The 27,044-nt window shown below is 43.4% G+C and overlaps 1 protein-coding gene across 1 annotated transcript; it reads left to right on the top strand.

Annotated features, from left to right (window-relative positions):
* On the top strand, nucleotides 1-26,789 carry LOC116957995 (tripartite motif-containing protein 14-like). Its single transcript, XM_076058153.1, has 6 exons — nucleotides 1-1,738; nucleotides 5,824-5,919; nucleotides 6,539-6,772; nucleotides 8,097-8,119; nucleotides 10,530-10,645; nucleotides 25,868-26,789. Exons 1-6 carry the CDS (start codon nucleotides 1,427-1,429, stop codon nucleotides 26,455-26,457), a joined length of 1,371 nt encoding a protein of 456 aa, XP_075914268.1. The 5' UTR covers nucleotides 1-1,426; the 3' UTR covers nucleotides 26,458-26,789.
* Nucleotides 26,790-27,044: the final 255 nt, after the last annotated feature.

Here is a 27,044-nt window from a genome sequence, read left to right as displayed (position 1 = left end):
CCAAGAGAGCGTCTCTGGGTTCAAGCAGCGTTTAGAGTTCAGTATTTAGATTATTTGCTGCTATGCATTTACGACATGACGAGCCACTTTGTTGAGCTGTCATTTGTGATGGGCAGGTCGCTTCTGAAAAATAATATTTCAATAGCTCAGTGGGGCATTACACCTGGTAACTTTAAAATAGTTTAGTTTAATTTCTTTTAAATTTGTTTACAATGATGGTGAACACCGATGGGCATTTGTGTTGCTGCGTGTGCATGCGCGTTGAGTAACCGTGCGTGTGAATGTGAAACAACAACGCACCTGAAGTAAGCGGTGGGTGCGGCTGTGAATGGCCGGCACGGGGATCTGCAGTCTCGGACAAGGTGAGAGTGAGAGACGGTGACATCGCCAGCAGTGGTTGATGGAGGCAGGTAGAGTTGGTGATAGATTCACACTGCTAGCAAAAGGCTCAAGATCCCAGGATCTGTCACGGGAGGCTACAGGCAAATTCCATCTCAGATGCCACTAGGACATTCAAGCAACTTGTCACATTGGGGTAATTACACTTAGATGGAGTTACAGGACATCATGAGATATCTACAACTATGCTAACATTTTTTTTTATTTTACCAGGCAACGCTCACTGAGCAATGTGGCTATTTTCTGAAACGACCTGGCCACAAATGATGGCTTATGACGTGGTAATGTACTGCAGCCAACTACTCTAAACGCGTGATGTTGATTGTAAAATTTTCCGGAGAAAAATTCACGCGACCACGGAGAGAGAGACGCAAACTTTAAATATGAAGCAGGCGTCAGGATTGGGATCAAACCCCACCACCTCCTGTATACCGGGCGAGGGAGAAAACATCTTGCCACCAACTTGCTGTAGAAGTTCATCTCTCGACACTCATCTCACGAATGAGCCACCGCAGCTGAGCCTCACCGATTTATATTAACAACAGCACTCATTTCTTTAAATGGCAAGGTGTGTACAGTAGCCGTGTTCACCTTGAGGCTGCTGTTTGCACACCTCAGGGCGCGGGTTCACATTCCAGGCGGTGTCTCGTGATGTCATTGACGACAATGAAAAATTGTAAGTATTTTACTTCCTTCTTCACCGTCGCTATGAAAGATAGGTCCTGGTCCAGCGTCTCTTTGAGTCACACAGCGAGCGATCTAAGCGAAGCCATGGGTCATGGCGAGCGCGACTCCCAGTGAGAGTGTGGATAGTGAGCTGCGCTGCTCCATCTGACTGGGCACGTTCGTCTGCCCCTCCACGCTGAGCTGTGGACACACGTTCTGCCTGCGGTGCCTGGAGACCACCTGGGAGACGGCGAGCAGCTTCAGCTGCCCGCAGTGCCGAGCGACCTTCCCTGTGCGACCCCAGCTGAGGAGGAACGTGGCCCTCGCCAACCTGGCGGAGCAGCTCAGAGTTGGAGACGGGATGGCCGCGGCCGTTGTGTGTGACAACTGCACTGACGGCCACACTCCTGCAGTGAAGACCTGCGTGAAATGTGAGATGTCCTACTGTGCAAGACACGCGAGGCCTCACTTGGAGAATCCCAGGTTGAGTGGCCACGTCCTGGTGGCTCCCATCGCGATCCTGGAGGAGCGACGTTGCCGGCAGCACAGACAGGAGCAGATCAAGTTCTACTGTGAACAGGATGACAGCCTGGTCTGCACAGTCTGCACCATCGCTGGGGAACATAGAGGGCATGAGGTCATTCCACTGGAAAATGCACAACGGACAAAACAGGTGAGATCTAAATCGCTGCTGTAATCAAATATCCCTCAGTGTGACTACAGCATTCTGAGTGTGTTGTTCAGATAGAGGGTTTGTATTTTATCATTTAGATTTGCACATTATTAGGTAACTCCTATTGTGCCAGCATTGTGACGGTCAATCAAATGACTTTGGGCAACGCGTATTGTAAAACTGGCACACGCTAGACAGCAGAGACAAGGCATCTGGCAATGTTGTTTTGAATGTTTAGCAAAGCAGGGTATTCCATGGTTTAGTTACAAGACAAAGCACTTTGTGACATGGCTGGCAAAGTTGTAAAATACACTTCACATAATAAGATTCGTACTTGTGAGCAGCAATGATGGGTGGAGAGAAATGTGGACTAACGCGAGATACTTCAAACGTGAGACGGCTTTGAAGTGCACTGACCATGAACTTAAAGGAGGCGAATCAGAAGACATTCTAGTGGTAGAGACAGGCCACAAGGCACGGGATGATTGTCCGTAGGGCAGATTTAGATTTGATTTTGTTGAAAAATGTTTGGTGTCTAAAATGCCACCGTGCCTCTAACATAGACGCCGTGTATTTGCATTCAGTGACACAACAGTGGATTGTGGTTGAGCGCTGCCACGGTGAAGCTTGGCCAACCCCCAGAGCGTTTAGCCTGCCACGTTTTTATTGTCAGGTGAAATGGGGCAACAGAGTGCGGGACTAAGGGTACACGGCCAGCAGGCTGTGTGGGACTTGGCGTGGGCAGTTTCACGTTCACAGCGCTCAATCCTGCCAGTGTCAGGCCCTGCCAGAGGCAATCAAATGGGGACAGCTTAAGTCAAATATCACAATGAAGGATATTCAAGTCAATAATCACCATCATCATGACTACGGATGTTTGTTGTTGTCGTTGTTGCTGCCGCTGGTAATATTCCTCTATCGTTAGTGTTAGTATGATAGTGTTAATATTGACATTATTATGTTCGCTGCTACTGACAATGCTACTCTGCATATTCAATTCTGGCTGTCGCCTGATGATGCTGGTTGTAATTAGTAGTGAGGCAAAATGTCATGGTATTCCAATTATAAATGTTGTGGGTTTACTTTCCTACTCACCGGTGGTGCTGAACTTGTCACTAATTGTAAATGTTGTGGGTTTACTTTCATACACAACGGTGGTGCTGAACTAGTCACTAATTGTAAATGTTGTGGGTTTACTTTCCTACACACCGGTGGTGCTGAACTAGTCACTAATTGTAAATGTTGTGGGTTTACTTTCCTACTCAACGGTGGTGCTGAACTAGTCACTAATTGTAAATGTTGTGGGTTTACTTTCCTACACACTGGTGATGCTGAACTAGTCACTTATTGGCACGTTGTATTTACGTGACGAATGTTACTAATTGACTGAGTCGGGTGGTGGCGGGTTTAACGACACATTTCTATTTACATGACCTAACCCAAAAACATCTCTTTTATGAACAGTATTGGTCGCCAAAGCCGAATTGTTAAACTTAATCTGCATATATTTACTTGTAGCAATATCCCTTAAATTACTATTATCACATACTGCATTTCTAGGAATTTTGATTTAAAGCTTTCGTGACTGCAGTAATTAATATTCTTAGTTTTTTCGGTAAAGTCACGTTGAAGGGAAACAACAAAATAATAAAATATATAAAAAACAATAAAAAATTCTCACGACGTTTCGACCATAACTCAAACGGTCGTCTTCAGGTGTGTTGGTTTGCATAAATTTATTTTTAAACGGCGCATTTATTTATTTATAAAAAAAACCGTTAGCACCACGCGCAACGATTTGGCAGTTTATTTAGGACTAGTCCATCTATATTCTGAAAAGAGGAGGGGGGAGACGAATTTTTTTTTATAATGTATGCTGTCTGAAAGCCACTGTAAGCATGAACAATCAATTAAGACCTGAAATGGTTTATCAAATCTTTCCAATGATTGCTAAGATAGAATCCATCTTCTCGGTTGAAATTGTCTCTGTGCTTGTATATGTGGATAGCCTCATGAACGAATCTCTCATGGAAGCCAGATGGCTTACAAAGAACCTCTGTCTTGGAAAAGTCAATGGCATGTGAGCCTACTGAATTAGAACAATGATCTGCCACGGCCGAGGTGTTGGTCCTACCGTGTTTAAGGTCTGCTTTGTGTTCACGAATGCGGTCCGAGACATGGCGTTTGGTTTCTCCAATGTAACTACTACCACAGAGGCAACTTAGTTTGTAGACACCAGGATATTGTATGTCCGGAATCACATCTTTTACAGACGGAACCAGATCACGGATTTTATGTAATGTGTTGAAACGGACCTGGATCTTGTGTTTATTCAAGATTTTGGAGATCTTTTTTGTGATCCCCGCAATGTAGGGTAAAGTGATGGTTTTGAAAGGCTCCTCAAGAGGCTTCTTCTTCATGGTTTGAGTGATAGCTTTGCGGATTGTATAGTCGGAGTAACCATTAGCCCTAAGAGCTTGGTGTACGTGTTTGAGTTCACTGCTTATGTGTTCCTGGTAGGATATGCATTGGGCTCTATGATACAGAGAATTCTCTAATCAAGACTCTGTATCATAGAGCCCAATGCATATCCGACCAGGAACACATAAGCAGTGAACTCAAACACGTACACCAAGCTCTTAGGGCTAATGGTTACTCCGACTATACAAGCCGCAAAGCTATCACTCAAACCATGAAGAAGAACCCTCTTGAGGAGCCTTTCAAAACCATCACTTTACCCTACATTGCGGGGATCACAAAAAAGATCTCCAAAATCTTGAATAAACACAAGATCCAGGTCCGTTTCAACACATTACATAAAATCCGTGATCTGGTTCCGTCTGTAAAAGATGTGATTCCGGACATACAATACCCTGGTGTCTACAAACTAAGTTGCCTCTGTGGTAGTAGTTACATTGGAGAAACCAAACGCCATGTCTCGGACCGCATTCGTGAACACAAAGCAGACCTTAAACACGGTAGGACCAACACCTCGGCCGTGGCAGATCATTGTTCTAATTCAGTAGGCTCACATGCCATTGACTTTTCCAAGACAGAGGTTCTTTGTAAGCCATCTGGCTTCCATGAGAGACTCGTTCATGAGGCTATCCACATATACAAGCACAGAGACAATTTCAACCGAGAAGATGGATTCTATCTTAGCAATCATAGGAAAGATTTGATAAACCATTTCAGGTCTTAATTGATTGTTCACGCTTACAGTGGCTTTCAGACAGCATACATTATAAAAAAAATTTCGTCTCCCCCCCCCTCCTCTTTTCAGAATATAGATGGACTAGTCCTAAATAAACTGCCAAATCGTTGCGCGTGGCGCTAACGTTTTTTTAATAAATAAATAAATGCGCCGTTTAAAAATACATTCATGCAAACCAACACACATGAAGACGACCGTTTGAGTTATGGTCGAAACGTCGTGAGAATTTTTTATTGTTTTATATATATTTTATTATTTTGTTGTTTCCCTTCAACGTGACTTTACCGAAAAAACTAAGAATATTTCTAGGAATGTTTAACCTGTGACATGAGTGTGCAGTTGTTCTGCTTTGGGGAGCAGTGGTGTAGTGGTTAGCGTGCTGTGATACAAACCTGGTCACATGGCTTTCCCCTCCACTTAGTCCTGTCCAACTTGTCCCAACACGCCCCAGCAGCAGCCCTATCAGCACCAGAGCTGTCTGTACCCTAATACAGCTCTGGCACTCAGCTTGGTTTCTTGTAATATTTCGTATTTAAGTTTGGGTGTTTACCGCACTGTCACGCAAAGTGTGTGCTGTAGATATATCGGGGGGTTATGGTTCTCGGTTTCGCAAGATTCCATTGTTAGGAAAACTGAAGAAAACACGAGCGTGGGAGTGGGGACTCCTCATTACACCGCGCTGTGATCCAGCCACCTACCTCAGACACGGATGACCACCTCAAACCTGGGAGGTTGAAAGATTTAAAAGGTCGATGATTATCGCTGGGCGATCCACGAAACTGGCCTGCAAGGATCCAGGTTAAAGACATGGGCCAGATGATGACAATGATGGGAGAACCAAACATCGCGTATTTGTCTACCCCGTGTATAGGAGGCGTTCAGACTCGAGAAGACGGAGAGAGAGGAGAAGAAGACTATGGCAGAATCACGGACAAAGCAACTCAAGCGTGCCTACAAGCGCGTGCAGGTACAGAGAGACACATAGACACGTGCAGTTACAGAGACACACAGACACGTGCAGGTACAGAGAGACACACAGACACGTGCAGGTACAGAGAGAGACACACAGACACGTGCAGGTACAGAGAGAGAGAGACACAGACACGTGCAGGTACAGAGACACACACAGACACGTGCAGTTACAGAGAGACACACAGACACGTGCAGGTACAGAGAGACACACAGACACGTGCAGGTACAGAGAGACACACAGACACGTGCAGGTACAGAGACACACAGACACGTGCAGGTACAGAGAGACACACAGACACGTGCAGGTACAGAGAGACACGTGCAGGTACAGCGAAACACACACAGACACGTGCAGGTACAGAGAGCACACACAGACACGTGCAGGTACAGACAAACACACAAACTATATGGGTACTTAGCATTTGGCATGAGTGCCCATTAATATCCTCACTAAATCTCCTTTTATGCATTTCATTACTCGACGTTTTCAAAAATTAAGTCGCCCGCCTCTTTGTACGGATTTATTAGACGTGGCCGTGTCGAAGTCCTTCATGACGTCACATCGCACTGTGTCGTGTTGCGTTTCAATAGCGCGTCATCGTATCACTGTGTAGGAGTCTCTGCGTGGGACCAAGGGGCGGATCAGTCGAGAGTTTGAGCGCCGGAGGGAGCAGCTGACGGAGGAGGAGAGGGAGGCGCTGGAGCGCGTGGATGAGGAGGGCCGCTCCGTGCTGTCCCGCATCCAGGCGGACATCGCTCGCTACGAGAGCAGAGCATGTGGCCTGGAGCAGGAGATCAACCAGCTGCTCGCCGCCCTCGCTGTACAGGACCCGCTCTCCTTCCTGCAGGTGGCACCACCTCCATTCACTCGCCAGGGTGGCTAGGAGATGTTAGCTACCTCTTCTGATATGCAGGAGGTCGTGGGTTCGATACCAACCCTGACGTCTGCTGCTGTATATTCGGAGTTTGCATATCTCTCTCTCCTCGTGCTTGCGTGGATTTTTCCCAGTCCTCAGGTTTTTCCCTCCACATTTAGAATCAACATCACGCGTTTAGAATATTTTGCTGCTATAAATTTCCACACGATAAGCCACTTTTTTAGTTATGATTTGTGGCAAGGTTACTTCTGAAGCAGAGCTATATAGCTCAGTGGGCCTTACCTAGTAAGGTATAAAAAGTAGTTTATACTCACAGCCTTGGTTTATCAGAGGGTTTATCTCCAACCAGCAGAGGTGCACCACCCTGTGAGACGTTCACATTGTTGGCAATCTTATTTTAGTGTTTTACGATCTGGGAGGAATCGGCGGTGTCCATAAATAGAAACGCGTTTGCTTCCGTGTGACATTCAGACCTTGACTTGTCCAGCACAACATCGCTATTTACCTCGCCTGGTATGGAGTAGGTCGTGGGTTTGACCCCGACCCTGACGATGCCTGCTCTAAATTTTTAGTCTACGTCTCTCTCTCTCTGTGATCGCGTAGACTTTTTCCAGGTCCTCTGGTTTTTCACTCCATTTAGAAACAACATCACGCATTCAGAGTATTTGGCTGAAATTATAAATGTCCACATAAGCCAGTTCGTTGAGCTATCATTGTGGTAGGCAGCTCGCTACTGAGCAAAAACACGAGTTGTTGAACATTACTTAACCATTTGTTTAGTTGCTAGACTAGACCTGCAAGGAGTGGCTGTGTCATTTGTTGGGGTCCGTATTCAGTGAAAGGAATCCTGTTATTGTTGAAAAAAAAAATAATAATAATAGGTATTCTATGTTTTGAATTAAAGCTTTCGTGACTGCAGGAATTAATATCCTATGGTTCTTTCGGTGAAGTCACGTAGACTTAAAATAAAAACATACATAAATAATAAAACACTAAAATAAAAAAAATATATATCAAAAATATTAAAAATATAAAAAAACTCGCGAAATTTCGTTTGAAACACAAGCATATGAATACCTGCAGTCACGAAATATTTAAGTCAACATTTTATAAGAATAGGCTTAACAGTACAAAGGCACACAGATAACTCTGTTTTTCACCATTCTCCCGTGTGCAGGTATTTGTTAATTCCTTGATGTCGCACTCCACTCTAAATAGCAGGCGACTGTGTGGAGGTTTGGGCATCTGTTTATGATGTCAATGTTAATGTGAAATGCGGGTTTGTGTTTTTCAGGCTCCCGTAAATGAGAGACTCAGGTCAGTACCAACCCAGACTCAAACTCGAGCTCTGTCTGCCACCTGGTGGACAAATCAGCAAACGGTCGTGATGTGATTCCTAATAGACCCAATTGTAAGCAGTTGTATCCCATGTGGTCAATTATATCCCGTACGGGCAGTCCTCGCGTTACACACGCAATTTGTTCCTGAGACTCGTTCGTAAGTCGAACAGTTCGTAAGTCGGAAAACAATAATGCACCGTACTTAAATGCTGACATGGTTATAAAATTTGTTAGGGTTCAACAAAGAGGGAAGCATTGTTAGACTAATAATAAAGAAGAAATGTTGTACATTTGCATCCAACAATGTAAAAAAAATACTGTATAGTAAATTAAACATAAAATACATTTACATGAATAGAAAACAAACTTTGTTTTCACTTACATTGATGCTCGCCTGTAGTCGGAAGGGGGGCAATGAGTCACCACAACAAACGGGGCACGCATGCACACACATCGACAAAGACACCACAACGACAACAATCCCCCGTGTAGCCTTCACAGGATGTTTGGGGCAAGTTCTCTCAGCGAGCAGCGCCTAAGATGACCGCCACTGTGGCACACGAGGGGGTGGGTGGCCAGCGTCACGGCCCGCTGCTTTTGTCTCCCCAGTGGCGATGTTTACACCCCACACCAGGTACTGGTGTTGGCCGTGAGCAAGAATCGAACTCGGGTCGTTGCTTTCGTAGCACAGCGCACTCACCGCTACCCTACCGCTCCCCACACCAATACCAATAACGGCCATTCGCCACTAAGTTATGGTGACGTTACCACGGCGCCTGTGCCCGGCCAGGTGCACTTTGAGGTCACGTGAAATGTCGAAGGCTCGCTGACAGGAGGTCTCGGGACAGACCCAGGTGCCATGGGTTGGCTGACAGAGATGACTGGTAGATGCAGCAGCTATACCCCCCACACTTCCACACACACACACATAATGTTAACACACGCACAATGTTCGTACACATGCAAACACTCCCAGCACGAGGCCGGCTCATCACATATGGCAGAGGATTGCTCTTCTGAACAAAATAGTTCAGCGGTTCAGTTTGCAACTGCGAGTTTGGATTTTAAGTCAAAGTTATTTTAATTTCATGGGAGCTGGTGCTCACAAGTCGAGGGTTGCCTGTTTGGTCCATTTGTAGAGAGACATGGGCCCTCATTAGACTCTGTGTGTCCTGTGCTGTGAGTGGTCAACCACGTTATGTATGCCGATGATTTGGTAATTGTTGCTCATTCAGAGGAGGAGTTGGAGACGCTGCTGCTGAAACTGGAGTGTGCCACTCAGAGGTGAGGCCTTACCATCAGCCCCACCAAAACTAAGCACCTGCCTGGGTATTTTGTACCATCGGACACTCCACTCCCACACCTCCCAATCAGTGATGGGGCAGTTGTGGAGAGAGTGGAGAGTCTCCCATACCTGGGCAGTGTGCTCATGACCAGCTCCGGTTTAACAGCAGAGGTCTCACTCCGAATCAGTCGAGGAGCAATATATTTTCATCGGTTGCGTAACGATATGTGGAAGCTTCCTGGTCTGTCGCTCTGCACGAAGCTTCATATCTTCTCGGCCATGGTCATTCCCTCCCTTCTTTACGCTTGCGAAGCGTGGACCCTCCTAATGAAGCATCTTTGCCGATTAGAAACATTTAGGCTGGCCTGCCTACGATCCATCCTGGTTTAACCAGGCTGGATTGTGTGAGGAGCTCACAAATCCTTGAAAGATCTGGGCAAAGTCTAATCGTTGAGCTCCTCCGGCAGGCAAGGCTGCGTTGGCTGGATCCTGTAGCCCGCATGCCCAGCCACCGCATGCCTAAACAGCTTTTGTTCGGCCGGATAGAGGGGTATAATCGGGCGCGGCACGGGCTAGAGAAGAGATGGAGTGATGTGGTACAGGAAACAGTGGAGCTGAGTGGACTTGCCGATGACTGGTACCAGCGGTGTCAAGATCAGCCTCTGTGGAGGAGGCTCGTGAAGGACGCTATTGGACAGTTGGAGGCAGTCGCCCTCCAACAACAACAGAGGGCGGAGGAGCGGCGCTCACAACAACGAGTGGAGCGCCGGTTGGCTAAAGCACAGCAAGGTGGCACAGTAAGGGGCACAGGTGATGCATCAGCCAGTCATCTCAGTCGACCTGTGGCACCAGGGTCTGCCCCGTGACCTCCTGCCAGCGGGCGTTCGACACTTCACGTGGCTTCAGGGTGCACGTCACTGCCACTTAGAGGCGAATGGCGGTTGTTGTGTAGAGAGACATGGACCCTCATTAGACTCTGTGTGTATCATGCTGTGTGTGTAGAGAGACATGGATCCTCATAAAACTGTGCGTATCATGCTGTGAGTGTAGAGAGACATGGCCCCTCATTAGACTCTGTGTGTATCCTGTGCTGTGAGTGCAGGAGGAGCTCCGTCTCCCAGGAGACTCAGTATTACCCAGCCCCCGTCTCCCATGGTCTGAACCTCGCAAAAGTCATCTCAGTGGGCGGCGTCCAAACTAAGCTTCTGCCTTTTCTCGGTACGTCCCTCTGCCATGACAATCTTCGTTAGGCTCCGTTACAGACTCCAGATTGCCTGCAAATCCTACCCATTTGGAAGGCCTCCTTTATTTCACCCAGGCTTGAGTGCATTAATGCAGAGTGACCCCTTTGGCAAGGGAGACCTGCGTGCATTCTGGTCATGAAACAGGCACCGAGGTGCTTGGTGAAAGATCGCTAACAGCACGAAGGGTCTCACTCATCAGAAGTTGCACACAACAACATCAACGTGACAGTGCTGCTACAGGAAAGTGGCTGCTACATGAGAATTAAGATGAACGAGAGCCAAATGAAAAGTAACTTATTCTACTTAGGGCGCTCACTGTGGGCAAATTGGGATTAAACTGTTCACGTAAAACGAAGTGCAGGATGGAGGCTGCAGCTGTTTCATAATCGCGAAGGCAGCCTTCACAACCAGGACTTTAAAAAGTGCAACGGAATGTAAATAATTGACTGCGTCTCAGAGTTTCAGTGCAAGATCCTAATTTTTTCCAGGTCCTCCGGTTTTTTTCCCTCCACGTTTAGAAATCTGCCTTTAGGGTATTTGGCTGCTATACATTTCCACGTGAAAAGGCACTTTGATGAGCAATCAGCACGTGTCGCCAGGTCGCTTCTACGCGGTGCAGTGTGCATACCGCTACATTACCAGTCCTCACACTCATTCACCCACTCACTCACCTACGCACACCCCCACTTGTTGTATAAGTGGGTGTGTGAAAATTTGATGAAAATAATGAAACTTAAATGAATTTTGAATTTTGCAAAATTAATCCGAAATTATGATAATTTGTGTAATTATGCGTATAAATTATGCTAATTCGAGAGGTAATCGTATTGATTTATACGAGTGGGTGCGGTTATGTTAACGACAGCCTTTATGATAATCAGTCCCCGCCTCGTTGACGAGGTGGTGTTATCAATTGGGATAATGCAATCAATTGTATGCAGTTATGCTAGTGTCAAAAACGGTCTCGTTTTCTCCCCTCGTAATATCGATCAGTATAATACAATGATTCTCGCTTTAACGTTTACTAGGTATGGATTAGTGTGTTTATGTGTTGTTCCCAGGTTCATATCTCATCGCAGGATACAGATCTTATGCAAAAAATTCAGGAAATAATCACACGACCACTTCTGTATTAATCAATTTATTTCTAATTAAACCTTAACTATAATATAGTATGTGAACTCTCAATCTCGGAACTTCAACACGGTATCGATACAGTATCATCAACGACTGTACAATTTAACTTTGACAACGGCACATGGATCCCAAATAACGCAATTGTTGTTAGGAAGAGAGAGAGTGATTAAAACATGCGTGCAAGCTATTCTAAACAAAAACTTTAACATTCTATTATGAATTATTATATTTCAAATCGGCCACATAGTACTCCCGGATGCTCATTCATTGATCCATAGGCAATCCTTATCACGTTTTTAACAGGGCAATTAATTATTATGCAGCGTAACACGAACGTATAGAAAATATGAATAAAGTCCTTAATATTAAGCGACGGTATTCATACGATTATTATTCCTAAAGGCACAAATATGCGTTCATAGATTCATCAGCGATATTGTATAATTATGAGATGGCTTGGAATAAGGTATGCGATGGGACGTGCTCCTCACGGGAGATTAATTAATTCGCGTACAAGATTGGATGATAAGGAAGCCGGTTTAACATCATTTCTCCCTGTGAGCGCAGCCCGTGGCGAAGGTCTCAATGATTAATTCGGATAGATGAAACTATGGGTAATTTATGCGATTAGAAGTACCATCAGAAAACTAACACCAGAAACTTTCAATATTAGAAAAACTTAATTAATGTACTTATAACCGACGCATCGTTATCATTTGAGGGGCGGTGATGCCTTCGTGGCCAGCTGATGATTTATTAGTCTTAGTGTTAGGTTCGTAGGATTGTTCTTTTGGTAACTTCTTGTGTGAGCAGACAACGTAAGCGCAGCGGGTTTGTGAAGGTGGAGGAGGGGTATACGAACGAAGGCAGGTTCCTTCTCGCTCGGCGTTTCTCACGCCGCTGGGGAATGAGCTGCGCCGGCACGCTGCTCCCTCCTGGTGTTGCTTGTTCACGGGGCTCTTTCCGATGCTGGATGAGCTGAGCGATCACGCTCGTGCTGGTTCTCTGACAGCAGGTTTCTCTCCACTGCTGAAGCTCTTGCTTGGTGCGTCAATCGCGCTGCAGCTGGACTCAATGTAGAATAACTTTCAGCGATACTCTGTCTTTCAGCTCTTTGAACTCACACTCAGTGGCGCCTCACAACCCTGCGAGTCTCGCCATCATCGGTGGGTAGCGACGGGGCCCCTTTGGCCTCCGCTGGCCGCCCCCTGCTCTGCAGCTCGCCGGCTGGCGACCTGTTGCTCTCGTTCCCGGTTTGAACTGCTCCTGAGCCGACCCACCGGTCGAACTGAGCCCCGAGGGTCCGGCTCCAGTTAGCCGACCGAACTCGGCTGAGTTCCGGACGAACTGGTCGAACTCTCTCGTGAGCCGACCCCCGGTCGAACTCCACCGAGTTCCGAGCGAACTGATTGAACTGATCGAACGGAGGTATCAATGCTGCAGGGTCCTCTCTTTATGCCAAAAATCCCTTCACTTGGATCCTGCCCACAAGGCGGAGCTCCTTCCGATTTTGCTGTGTCAGGATCTGTCCGTATGTGTGTGTCCATACGTGTGTCAGTGTGTGTCCTTGTGTGCGTCATCCACGGCCTATAACGCTGTCCTCCTCCTTCCAATAACCATCAAAAAGTAAAACAACCGGACATTACAAATTGTCTCGAAGGCGTCTCTCTGTCTGCCGCTCTGTTTGCCTGCACGAGAGGGAGGGCAAGCTTCCCTCCCTGCATCATGTCCCCGACACACAAGGGAATGGTTAAAAAGTGTTAAGTTATCATTTCATTTAATCATACCTCCACAGTTATGATTCTGTATTTAACCCAAGGTCTGTGTTAGTTTCCCGTTGTGGTGTTTGACTCATTTTCCCCGAGCGTATACACACTCCTACCCCGCGCTGCGGGGAGACAAAGACGGCCGGGATCTCCCTTCCTCTCCGACCCTGGGTTTAACATCGCCCAAGTCATGCAGTTTATCTTTGTGTAAGCGTAGTATAGTTCACGGTGAATACGGCCAACATGAACGTTATGGATGGAATAATGTATTGTTATATCTTACTTAAACACTTGCTAGGGTTTTCGCTGACACGCTGATATTCCAAGCATCTCTTCTCCGCTTGCCCTTATTCCTGCTCGCTGTTTCTCTCAGTCTCTGCCCCACACTCTCTGGCCCCCACTCTCTGCCCCATTATCATGCAACTGCCAGCTTTAGCAAAGACACCCGCCGGGGTCTCTCCCGCCCTTCTTCAGGGCTGCACCTTTATCCGGTCTACACACGCCGTGCATCTCAAGTTCCTCATTAATTTTGTCTCGCTGTGGTGGGGGAGTGTCCTTGGAGTCAGTGCTGGTTTTCATCTGCCTGCTTCAGCACTTGGTCTGTGACCTCTGACCCTGGGAGTAATTATTTATTTAATTACATGGCCCCGTCCATGACCTCCACATGCCATTCTGACGGCCTGGGTTTGGTTGTTTTTAATCATTGTTAAAAAAAACAATAAAATATGTATCTATATGTATCGAAAAATTACTTGTTAATATTAAGATGGAAAAGGGGACATATATACAACATCCGCCCTTTTAAAAATGATCGATGTTCAATTGGCCACAGGTCATTTTCAAAATAAAAAATATATGCCCTTTTCCATCATTAATCATCAATTGTCCTCCAGCTTTGGCTGATTTATCCTTACAACGTGCGCATACGTGTCACAACTTAGCATGATTTCATTTGAAATAAGAAAATAAATACAAAAAGGAAGGTTAAACAAGGGAAATTCTTTTCCTGACTCCATGTTATAGGAGATGTCGTAAAAAATATGTTTTTTTTATGGTTACCCTTGGGTGGAATCGTCAGGCCTTGACTCTACCTCTGTTCCTGGGCTCGAATGGTATGTGGCTTGTCCATGCGATTCGTTTTTTTAAGTTCGGCATTAATTTTGGCCATATGGTATGTTATGGTTAGGATAGCTATGACTAGTATGATCATTCCTGTTGCCCCTGTGATTCCCAGTCCCACCTGTTGATTCCGCTGATATCCGGCTTCTTCGGTCGCCGAAGTGAGATCTGTTACGTTAACCTCTGACTCGCTGATTAATTTCACCATATGAAATGCTTTACTCTTCAACAGGTTAGACAGAGTTTCTGCTTATTTCAAACTTGTGGCTTCGGAATGTGTTTACTATTTCTACCTCTGCTTGATGTAGGCTTTTGTCTAAATTATATAATACCTTGTCCCCTATGTGTACGAATGTACCTCTTGGTACTGTGACCTGGGCAATGTGGCTTGGAATCGGAACTTTCATGGTTACGGAGTGTTGATCGGTGGAAACGGTTGCCGTATCTAGAGGTGTGCTTATTAACCACTGAGCATCGGCTATCATGGCCACTGTTTCGGTTCTTTCGTTGGGCTTACTTAGCTTGAACTTGCAAGTCTCCCTGGAGGTTAGGGTTGACAGACTGCACATTATTTCTGCGGTATTGATTAGGAATGGTTCCCCTGGGCAGAGCCAATGAACCTCTTTCATTATTTGGCACATGTTTAGGTCAGGAACTAGGTACTTAAGGGGGCCCTCTTCCTGATAGACCACCACTAAGGGGGTTTCCATCTTAGAGTAAATGTCATTATTCCAGGTACCCATGTTCAATACTGTCCGCAATCAAAATACATTTTCGGGTTTGACCAGTGGTAAAAAAAAATGCCAGCTGTCTGGTCTGGGAGTCCACATGTATTGGTGTGGCTGTACCCATGTAAAAGGCAATTTGTACCTGTGTTGTACTGATTGTTTCCAGGGATGCTGCTTGTAGCACATTATTTTTCATTGTTGGAGTTACCAGATATGAAGGAATTTGTCCTTGGATAAGATCACTGATGCTGCCGCTGGTGTTATGCAACAAGTCTTGGATCAACCGTTGAATTGGCTGTCGAGTATTCTCTTCTTCGTATAGACCTCGGATTGCAAAACCCAATTCTTGGATTGTTAAGTTAATCATGGCGGAGTGCAGGCTAACGAGAACCACGGTGTCTCTCTGTCTTTCTCATGTTACCTCTCTGCCACCTCTGTACCAAGTCATTGATAACCTGACTGACACTTTTAGTCAAGAGTGTATCATATCTCTCATGGCCAGGTATCTTAGAGTTACCTATGACGCTTCCATGCAACATCATCACATCGTCGTCTTGGTTGCTCCTGTTATGGCCTTGGCCAAATGAGCACGGTTTCTGGTTCGTATCTGTACTAAATTTGTTTTTTAGCCCTCTCTTTCCATGTGAGATTGTGTGGCGTGAAGTTATGCTGTGCGTAACCAGGATTAACATACACCATGAGTTTCCGTGCTCGACTGTTGGGGTCATTTGCATTCTTCGCAGCTTGGTGCACCTCTGTTGACTGCGGAAGTCGATTCGACTCTGGGCCACGATTCGATTCCTTACCACGATTCGATTCTATGTTTGTGCACGTGCTGGATTTCAACATATTCCTCGATTCACCATGGATCTTTATCTCCTCCACTTCAACACTCTGATCTCCATCCCTCCTTACTGTGCCAGAGCACAATTTCTCATCCAAAGGCTGATGTCTGCATTCATTTGCCTCCACAGTACACTCACGCAATTCCGCGACACAATGGGTGGCTTTTCCATTTACCAGACAATCCGGTTTCTCTCCCTGATCCTGATGGTTATCATTTCCCGTCTGATCACTCTTCAATAGTAACTTTTTCTTGTTCAATAGGTGTGTCAACCACGGGAGCGACTGTTGCGTTTTCCACCACATTATCATAATTGGCACACGACGCATTTAGTTTTTCACAATCATTGTGACCCTCCTGGTTTGCCTTGTCACCAGCAGCCTGCTTAATTTCTTTAACGAGTCTGTGATTTCCCTGCAGCTCAGCGGACACTGCTCTCACTGAAAGCTCCCTCTCAACCAATGTGATTGATTCATCATGTGCCCGTGTCATTGTTTTTGTCTCAGCCAAGCTCACACCTGTCTCCCTATTTCTCATGCCTCTGCTCTCTCCTGGTAAAGCTGATGGTGGGATCGATCGGAAGTGGGCAGATTGTGTTTGACTTTTCGTGTGTTGTGGCATTGGGAACTGGCATGATTCTGCTCTCGGTCTACACACACCGCGATTCTCGCAAATATGCGTCCCTGCACGCTGTGATCGCTCCCAGCCTGTGGGCCATTGCCTCGCTGGTGGTGTTGTGTTTCTGCTCACGTGATTTTTATTTCCCTCTGAAACGTTGGTTACATTATCTCTTTCCCTGGGTGTTGGAGAGTTATTGTCTTTAGCTCTGTACAGCCAAGCTCTGTGAGCCTTATCCTCTATGTGGTCTCAGGAGGCTGTCTCTGAATTCAAGACCATTCCCACAATCTCTGTAATCTCTGGACTCAAGGACCCGAAAAACATAACTTTGAACCTTTTGTCACCTTCGTGATACTGATCCACATCGCCCGCACAGTACGCTCTTTTAAACCGTAGGAGGTAATCTCGCGGATCCTCGTCTGCACACTGGGTGATAGATTTTGCAGCGTTAAATCCCTCAGACCATGTTAAATATTCTCCAAACTTCCGAATCACTGCCAGGCTCAGCTTTTTGAAATCGTTCCGAATTTTATATGATAGCGACTTTACCCAGTGTATTGATTGCTCGTGCAAGCTTCGTTTCAGTAAACTGGCTTTCTCATCCGTTTTCCTCAAACCCCTGATCAGTGCTTCTGCTTCCACCGTTGCGATGTGAGTGTGTATATCCCTGTTCTTGTCGTGTGGATCGAAGTAGGGAATTCTGACGAGAGCTTTGTCCATCAATTGCAGAGTCTTACTACTGAATGAGTATTCGGACAGTTGATCATCGTCAGAGGCGTCAGATTCATATGAGCTGTCACCATCACGGTGGCGCTGCTTAACATAACTTTTGTAGTGCCTTTTGCACCTGTAATGTGAGTCAACTTTGCTCGGTGACTCCTGCTTATCCCATGGCTCATGGTTGTGTGATGTGCGTCTTTCTGGAAAGTAATCTCTGCCATAGATTCCACGTCGGTTGTGCTTGCGTGGAATGTGTCTACCAAGTGATCTGACTTGTCATGTCACTCGCCTCGCCCCAGCTCCGCCCTTTTTTGCTCTATCAATACGTAATATCCTGGTGACTTAGGGTTAATATTCTGTCTCTCTCTTACCTCGAAGTTTTCAGCCTCATGTTTTCATGTTTTTATCCGTATTTCTCCTTCCCTCCCCTAGAATTGCGAGGGGGTTTCTTTATTAAAATTGCTTTGCATGGTAGCCATTCTTTTTGTGGAACCCGTCCCTGGTTTACGTCCATATGGCTCGGAGTGTGGTAAACTGCCACTCCCGTATGTGTTATGTGTATCAACATCTGGGGGTTTTGCTGGTGCAGCTAGTGCCGATTCTTTCATTCCAAGCATCTCTTCTCTGCTCGCCCTTATTCCTGCTCGCGGTTTCTCTCAGTCTTTTCCCCACACTCTCTGGCCCCCACTCTCTGCCCCATTATCGTGCAACTGCCAACTTTAGCAAAGACACGCGGCGGGGTCTCTCCCGTCCTTCTTCAGGGCTGCGCCTTTATCCGGTCTACACACGCCGTGCATCTCAAGGTTCCTCGTTAATTTAGTCTCGCTGTGGTGGGGGAGTGTTCTTGGAGTCAGTGCTGGTTTTCGTCTGCCTGCTTCAGCACTTGGTCTGTGACCTCTGACCCTGGGAATAATTATTTTTTTAATTCCATGGCCCGTCCATGACCTCCACATGCCATGCTGACGGCCTGGGTTGGGTTGTTTTTTTATCATTATTAAAAAAAACAATAGAAATATGTGTCTATATGTATCGAAAAATTACTTGTTAATATCAAGATGGAAAAGGGGCCATATATATATATGTGTACACTAACGCTAACTAATATTAGTAATTGTACACTAAAACTAACGATTATTAGTTTGTGTACACTAATACTAACTTATATTAGTGTGTGTACACTAATCTTAAGTAATGTTAATGTGTACACTAATACTAACTAATATTAGTGTGTGTACACTAATCCTAACGAATATTAGTTTGTCTACACTAATACTAACTAATATTAGTGTGTGTACACTAATACTAACTAATATTAGTGTGTGTACACTAATACTAACTAATATTAGTTGGTCTACACTAACACTAACTAATATTAGTGTGTGTACACTAATACTAACTAATATTAGTGTGTGTACACTAATACTATCTAATTTTAGTATGTGCACACTAATACTAACTAATATTAGTGTGTGTTCACAAATAATAACTAATATTAGTGTGTGTACACTAATACTCATTAATATTAGTGTGTACACTAATACTAACTAATATTAGTGTGTACACTAATACTAACTAATATTAGATTGTGTACACTAACACTAACTAATATTAGATTGTGTACACTAACACTAACTAATATTAGTGTGTGTACACTAATACTAACTAATTTCAGTGTGTGTACACTAATACTAACTAATTTTAGTATGTGCACACTAATACCAACTAATATTAGTGTGTGTACACTAATACTAACTAATTTTAGTTTGTGTACACTAATACTAACTAATATAAGTGTGTGTACACTATTACTAAAATAATAATAATAGTTTGTGTACAATAATACTAACTAATATTAGTGTGTGTACACTAATACTAACTAATATTAATAATACTAACTATTATTAGTATGTTTACACTGATGCTAACGAATATTAGTGTGTGTATGTAGAGGCATTAACGACGCACTATTCGGTAACCTGCATTTCCACCAGGTGTCAAGGGTGCAGTGCAGCGTTACCTCGGGGTACATAACGGTTGGGGTCAGACGAGGTGAAGTGGATCGTAGCCACAGTTTAGGGAGAACCAATCAGCCAGTTACACTTGTGAATGTGTGATTGGTTATATCTGGCCACAAACGAGTATAAGAAGGGTGACCCAACAGTGCTCGGGGAGTTCTGTCCCTACACGAAGACTGGGCTGAAGACTAGCCAGGACCCTGGAAAGCCTTCCAGCCCATTTGAGGGCTAAGGCTCGGCATACCCAGTGGTCAGGACCTACCGGGCCAGCGGTGGGTCAGATAGCCTCCCCTAGGTCCAAGCCCGAGGACTCTAGGCTAAGATAGTGGTAGACATGTAAGTCCCGCTAAGCTAAGTCCGGAGGCTGTACCTCCTTAGGGTATCAGGTGAGGGGACCGTATACCCCTCTGTGTGTTAAGAACGGTGTAAGAGAAGGATTACAATAAACAGAGTGTGCCTCCTAAGAAGTTTACTCGTCTTTACAACACTACATGTACACTAATACTAACTAATATTAGTTTGTGTACACTAATACTAACTAATATTAGTGTGTGTACACTAATACTAACTAATATTAGTGTGTGTACACTAATAATAACTAATTTTAGTATATGCACACTAGTACTAACTAATATTAGTGTGTGTACACTAATGCTAACTAATTTAGTTTGTGTACTCTAATTCTAACTAATATTAGTATGTACACTAAAACTAACTAATATTAGTGTGTGTACACTAATACTAACTAATATTAGTGTATGTACACTAATACTCACTTATATTAGTGTGTGTACACTAATACTAACTAATATTAGTGTGTGTACACTAATACTAACTAATATTAGTGTGTGTACACTAATACTAACTAATATTAGTGTGTGTACACTAATACTAACTAATATTAGTTTGTGTACACTAACACTAATTAATATTAGTGTATGTACACGAATACTAACTAGTATTAGTGTGTGAACACTAATACTAACTAATTTTAGTTTGTGTACTCTAATTCTAACTAATATTAGTATGTACACTAAAACTAACGAATATTAGTTTGTGTACACTAATGCTGAAGAATATTAGTATGTGTACACTAAAACTAACGAATATTATTATGTGTACACTAATACTAACTAAAATTAGTGTGTGTACACTAATACTAACTAATATAAGTGTGTTTACAGTAATATTAACTTATATTAGTATGTGTAGAATAACACTAACTAATATTAGTTTGTGTATACTGACAATAACAAATATTAGTTTGTGTAAACTAATACTAACAATTATTAGTAAGTGTACATTAATACTAACTAATATTAGTAAGTGTACACTAATTATAACTGATATTAGTATGTGTATACTAATACTAACTAACATTAGTGTGTACACGAATACTAACTAATATTAGTGTGTGTACACTAATACTAACTAATATTAGTGTGTGTACACTAATACTAACAAATATTCGTTTGTGTACACTAATACTAACTAATTTGAGTATGTGTACACTAACACTAATTAATATTAGTATGTGTACACTAATACTAACTAATATTTGTATGTGTACACTAATACTAACAAATATTCGTTTGTGTACACTAATACAAATATTCGTATGTGTACACTAATACTAACTAATATTAGTGTGTGTACACTAATACTAACTAATATAAGCGTGTGTACACTAATACTAACTAATATTAGTACGTGTACACGAATTCTAACTTATATTAGTTTGTGTATACTGAAACTAACAAATATTAGTTTGTGTACACTAATACTAACAAATATTAGTAAGTGTACACTAATACTAACTTATATTAGTAAGTGTACACTATTACAAACTTATATTAGCGTGTGTACACTAATACTAACTAATAATAGTTTGCGTACAATAATACTAACTAATATTAGTATGTGTACACTAATGCTAACTAATATTAGTGTGTGTATGTAGAGGCATTAACCACGCACTATTCGGTAAACTGCATTTCAACCAGGTGTCAAGGGTGCAGTGCAGCGTTACCTCGGGGTACACAACGGTTGGGGTCAGACGAGGTGAAGTGGATCATAGCCACAGTTTTCTGAGAACCAATCGGCCAGTTCCACTTGTGAATGTGTGATTGGTTATATCAGGCCACGAACGAGTATAAGAAGGGTGACCCAACAGAGCTCGGGGAGTTCTCTCCCTACACGAAGACCGAAGACTGGGCTGAAGACTAGCCAGGACCCTGGACCAGCCTTCCAGCCCATTTGAGGGCTAAGGTTCGGCATCGCCAGTGGTCAGCACCCACCGGGCCAGCGATGGGTCAGATATTCTCCCTTAGGTCCAAGCCGGAGGACTTTAGGCTAGGATAGCGGTAGACGTGTAAGTCCCGCCAAGTCCGGAGGCTGTACCTGCTTAGGTATCAAGGAGGTTAGCGGTAGACGTGCAAGTTCCGCCAAGCTAAGTCCGGAGGCTGTACCTCCTTAGGGTATCGGGTGAGGGCACCGTAAACCCCTCTGTGTGTTAAGGTCGGTGTAAGAGAAGGATTAAAATAAACAGAATGTGCCTCCTAAGAAGTTTACTCGTCTTTACAACACCACATGTACACTAATACTAACTAATATTAGTGTGTGTACACTAATACTAACTAATATTAGTGTGTGTACACGAACACTAACTAATATTAGTGTGTACACTAATACCAACTAACATTACTGTGTACACTAATAGTAACTAATATTAGTGTGTGTACACTAACACTAACTAATATTAGTGTGTGTACACTAATACTAGCTAATATTAGTATGTGTACACTAATACTAACTAATATTAGGATGTGTACACTAATACTGAATAATATTAGTATGTGTACACTAATGCTAACTAATATTAGTATGTGTACACTAATACTAACTAATATTAGTGTGTGTACAGTAATACTAACTAATATTAGTGTGTGTACACTAATACTAACTAATATAAGTGTGTGTACACTAATACTAACTAATATTAGTGTGTGTACACTAATACTAACTAATATTAGTGTGTGTACAGTAATACTAACTAATATTAGTGTGTGTACACTAATACTAACTAATATTAGTGTTTGTACACTAATACTAACTAATATTAGTATGTGTACACTAATACTAACTGATATTAGTGTGTGTACACTAATACTAACAAATATTCGTTTGTGTACACTAATACTAACTAATTTGAGTATGTGTACACTAACACTAATTAATATTAGTATGTGTACACTAACACTAATTAATATTAGTATGTGTACACTAATACTAACTAATATTTGTATGTGTACACTAATACTAACAAATATTCGTTTGTGTACACTAATACTAACAAATATTCGTATGTGTACACTAATACTAACTAATATTAGTGTGTGTACACTAATACTAACTAATATGAGTGTGTGTACACTAATACTAACTAATATTAGTATATGTACACTAATTCTAACTAATATTAGTTTGTGTATACTGAAACTAACAAATATTAGTTTGTGTACACTAATACTAACAAATATTAGTAAGTGTACACTTAATACTAAATAATATTAATAAGTGTACACTATTACTAACTAATATTAGTATGTGTACACTAATACTAACTAATATTAGTATATGTACACTAATACTAACTAATATTAGTATGTGTACACTAATACTAACAAATATTAGTAAGTGTACACTAATACTAACAAATATTAGTAAGTGTAGACTAATACTAACTAATATTAGTATGTGTATACTAATACTAACTAATATTAGTATGTGTACACTAATTCTAACTAATATTAGTGTGTTCACACTAATACTAACTAATATCAGTGTGTGTACACTAATACTAACTACTATTAGTTTGTGTACACTAATTCTAACTTATATTAGCGTGTGTACACTAATACTAACCAATAATAGTTTGTGTACACTAATATTAACTTATATTAGCGTGTGTACACTAATACTAACCAATAATAGTTTGTGTACAATAATACTAACTAATATTAGTATGTGTACACTAATGCTAACTAATATTAGTGTGTGTATGTAGAGGCATTAACCACGCACTATTCGGTAAACTGCATTTCCACCAGGTGTCAAGGGTGCAGTGCAGCGTTACCTCGGGGTACACAACGGTTGGGGTCAGACGAGGTGAAGTGGATCGTAGCTACAGTTTTCTGAGAACCAATCGGCCAGTTCCACTTGTGAATGTGTGATTGGTTATATCAGGCCACGAACGAGTATAAGAAGGGTTACCCAGCAGAGCTCGGGGAGTTCTCTCCCTACACGAAGACCGAAGACTGGGCTGAAGACTAGCCAGGACCCTGGACCAGCCTTCCAGCCCATTTGAGGGCTAAGGTTCGGCATCGCCAGTGGTCAGCACCCACCGGGCCAGCGACGGGTCAGATATTCTCCCTTAGGTCCAAGCCGGAGGACTTTAGGCTAGGATAGCGGTAGACGTGTAAGTCCCGCCAAGTCCGGAGGCTGTACCTCCTTAGGTATCAAGGAGGTTAGCGGTAGACGTGCAAGTTCCGCCAAGCTAAGTCCGGAGGCTGTACCTCCTTAGGGTATCGGGTGAGGGCACCGTAAACCCCTCTGTGCGTTAAGGTCGGTGTAAGAGAAGGATTAAAATAAACAGAATGTGCCTCCTAAGAAGTTTACTCGTCTTTACAACACCACATGTACACTAATACTAACTAATGTTAGTGTGTGTACACTAATACTAACTAATATTAGTGTGTGTACACTAACACTAACTAATATTAGTGTGTACACTAATACCAACTAACATTACTGTGTACACTAATAGTAACTAATATTAGTGTGTGTACACTAACACTAACTAATATTAGTGTGTGTACACTAATACTAGCTAATATTAGTATGTGTACACTAATGCTAACTAATATTAGTGTGTGTATGTAGAGGCATTAACCACGCACTATTCAGTAAACTGCATTTCAACCAGGTGTCAAGGGTGCAGTGCAGCGTTACCTCGGGGTACACAACGGTTGGGGTCAGACGAGGTGAAGTGGATCATAGCCACAGTTTTCTGAGAACCAATCGGCCAGTTCCACTTGTGAATGTGTGATTGGTTATATCAGGCCACGAACGAGTATAAGAAGGGTGACCCAACAGAGCTCGGGGAGTTCTCTCCCTACACGAAGACCGAAGACTGGGCTGAAGACTAGCCAGGACCCTGGACCAGCCTTCCACCCCATTTGAGGGCTAAGGTTCGGCATCGCCAGTGGTCAGGACCCACCGGACCAGCGGTGGGTCAGATAGCCTCCCCTAGGTCCAAGCCGGAGTACTCTAGGCTAGGATAGCGGTAGACGTGTAAGTCCCGCCAAGTCCGGAGGCTGTACCTCCTTAGGTATCAAGGAGGTTAGCGGTAGACGTCCAAGTCCCGCCAAGCTAAGTCCGGAGGCTGTACCTCCTTAGGGTATCGGATGAGGGCACCGTAAACCCCTCTGTGTGTTAAGGACGGTGTAAGAGAAGGATTAAAATAAACAGAGTGTGCCTCCTAAGAAGTTTATTCGTCTTTACAACACTACATGTACACTAATACTAACTAATATTAGTGTGTGTACACTAATACTAACTAATATTAGTGTGTGTACACTAACTCTAACTAATATTAGTGTGTACACTAATACCAACTAACATTAGTGTGTACACAAATACTAACTAATATTAGTGTGTGTACACTAACGCTAACTAATATTAGTGTGTGTACACTAATACTAGCTAATATTAGTATGTGTACACTAATACTAACTAATATTAGTATGTGTACACTAATTCTAAATAATATTAGTATGTGTACACTCATACTAACTAATATTAGTATGTGTACACTAATACTAACTAAAATTAGTGTGTGTACAGTAATACTAACTAATATTAGTGTGTGTACACTAATACTAACTAATATTAGTGTGTGTACACTAATACTAACTAATATTAGTATGTGTTCACTAATACTAAATAATATTAGTATGTGTACACTAATACTAACTGAAATTAGTGTGTGTACACTAATACTAACTGATATTAGTGTGTGTACACTAATACTAACTGATATTAGTGTGTGTACACTAATACTAACTGATATTAGTGTGTGTACACTAATACTAACTGATATTAGTGTGTGTACACTAATACTAACTAATATTAGTGTGTGTACACTACTACTAACTAATATTAGTGTGTGTGCACGAATACTCACCACAGATGGACGCTCACCGACTCTGGACACAAACTCAGCTCACGACGACCTCCAGATTTCCTCGGATCTCAGGACGGCGACGCTGAGTGGTGTCCCCCAGGGTCGCCCCCATCACCCACACCGCTTTGAACGCTGGTCACAAGCGCTGTGCTCTGAGAGCTTCTCGTCCGGTAAGCACTACTGGAAGGTGGACGTGGAGAGCGCGAGGCGGTGTTGTCGAGTTGGAGTTGCGTACGGGACGATCCCACGGAGAGGGAGTGATGCAGAGTGCCTCCTGGGAGAGAGTGACGTCTCCTGGTGTCTACAGAAACTTGGTGACAGCTTCTCAGTGCTGCATGGCGGGGTAGAGACGTCACTGTCGGTGCCGCAGCCTCCGCCGAGAGTCGGGGTCCACCTGGACTGGGACGCGGGGCTGCTGTCGTTTTACAACGCTGACTCCATGGGGCCTTTGCACTCGTTTCACCACACATTCACTCAGCCCCTACACCCTGGGCTGGCGGTGGGGAGGGGGTTGTTTTGGGGGTTGTTTGGGGGGTTGTGGTATGGTATAGTTGGTGAGTCAGTGAGGATTGTGGATCTGAGTGGTACGTCCTGAGAGAGGTGAACATGAACAGCGCAGAGGATAGACGCCACGACGCCACGACGCACGGCGCTCGCCACCCTCGTTGGTAAAGTCACGAAGATAACAAAAAAGGTAAAAAAAAGAAACAAATTAATAATAAACATTAAATACAAATTTAAAATATAAAACCCAAAGCTCATGACGTTTTATATCGCAACACAAGCGGTCGTCATCAGTCAAGAAAAGTTTTATGTCAAAACAATAATATTGATTTTAAAATGTATAAATGTATGCGTACGACAGTGGCATTGTAACTCTTGTATCGTCGATTCTACAATAAAAATACACAACACATACAACAACAATGTAGTTGTGTACAGTGACATTCGTGCTCACTGTTCATTAATTAAACACGGGGACCAAATCGTCTACACAGCGACTGCCAAGCAAATTAAATCTACAAATTAATAATTAAAGAGACGGCGCCAAACACCAAAGGCACCGACAATGTCCCAGCTGTTCAAGTCGTCTGCTGCTGCTGCGTCATGGACGTGGTGACGTCACCACGCTCACTCCCACAACCACCACCACAACCACTACGACAATAACCACCACAACCA

The sequence above is a fragment of the Petromyzon marinus genome, assembly GCF_048934315.1.
Source record: "Petromyzon marinus isolate PM22_M1 ecotype Great Lakes invasive population chromosome 68 unlocalized genomic scaffold, UKy_Petmar_22M1.pri1.0 chr68_unloc.1, whole genome shotgun sequence".
Lineage (NCBI taxonomy): Eukaryota > Metazoa > Chordata > Hyperoartia > Petromyzontiformes > Petromyzontidae > Petromyzon > Petromyzon marinus.
This window is presented reverse-complemented; position numbering and strand designations above follow the sequence as displayed.

Coding starts and splice junctions, on each gene's coding strand:
- LOC116957995 (XM_076058153.1), top strand. CDS start 1,427: ATGGCCGCGGCCGTTGTGTGTGACAACTGCACTGACGGCCACACTCCT. Junction 1,739..5,823: donor ATGCACAACGGACAAAACAG/GTGAGATCTAAA, acceptor CCCCGTGTATAG/GAGGCGTTCAGACTCGAGAA. Junction 6,773..8,096: donor ACCCGCTCTCCTTCCTGCAG/GTGGCACCACCT, acceptor TGTGTTTTTCAG/GCTCCCGTAAATGAGAGACT.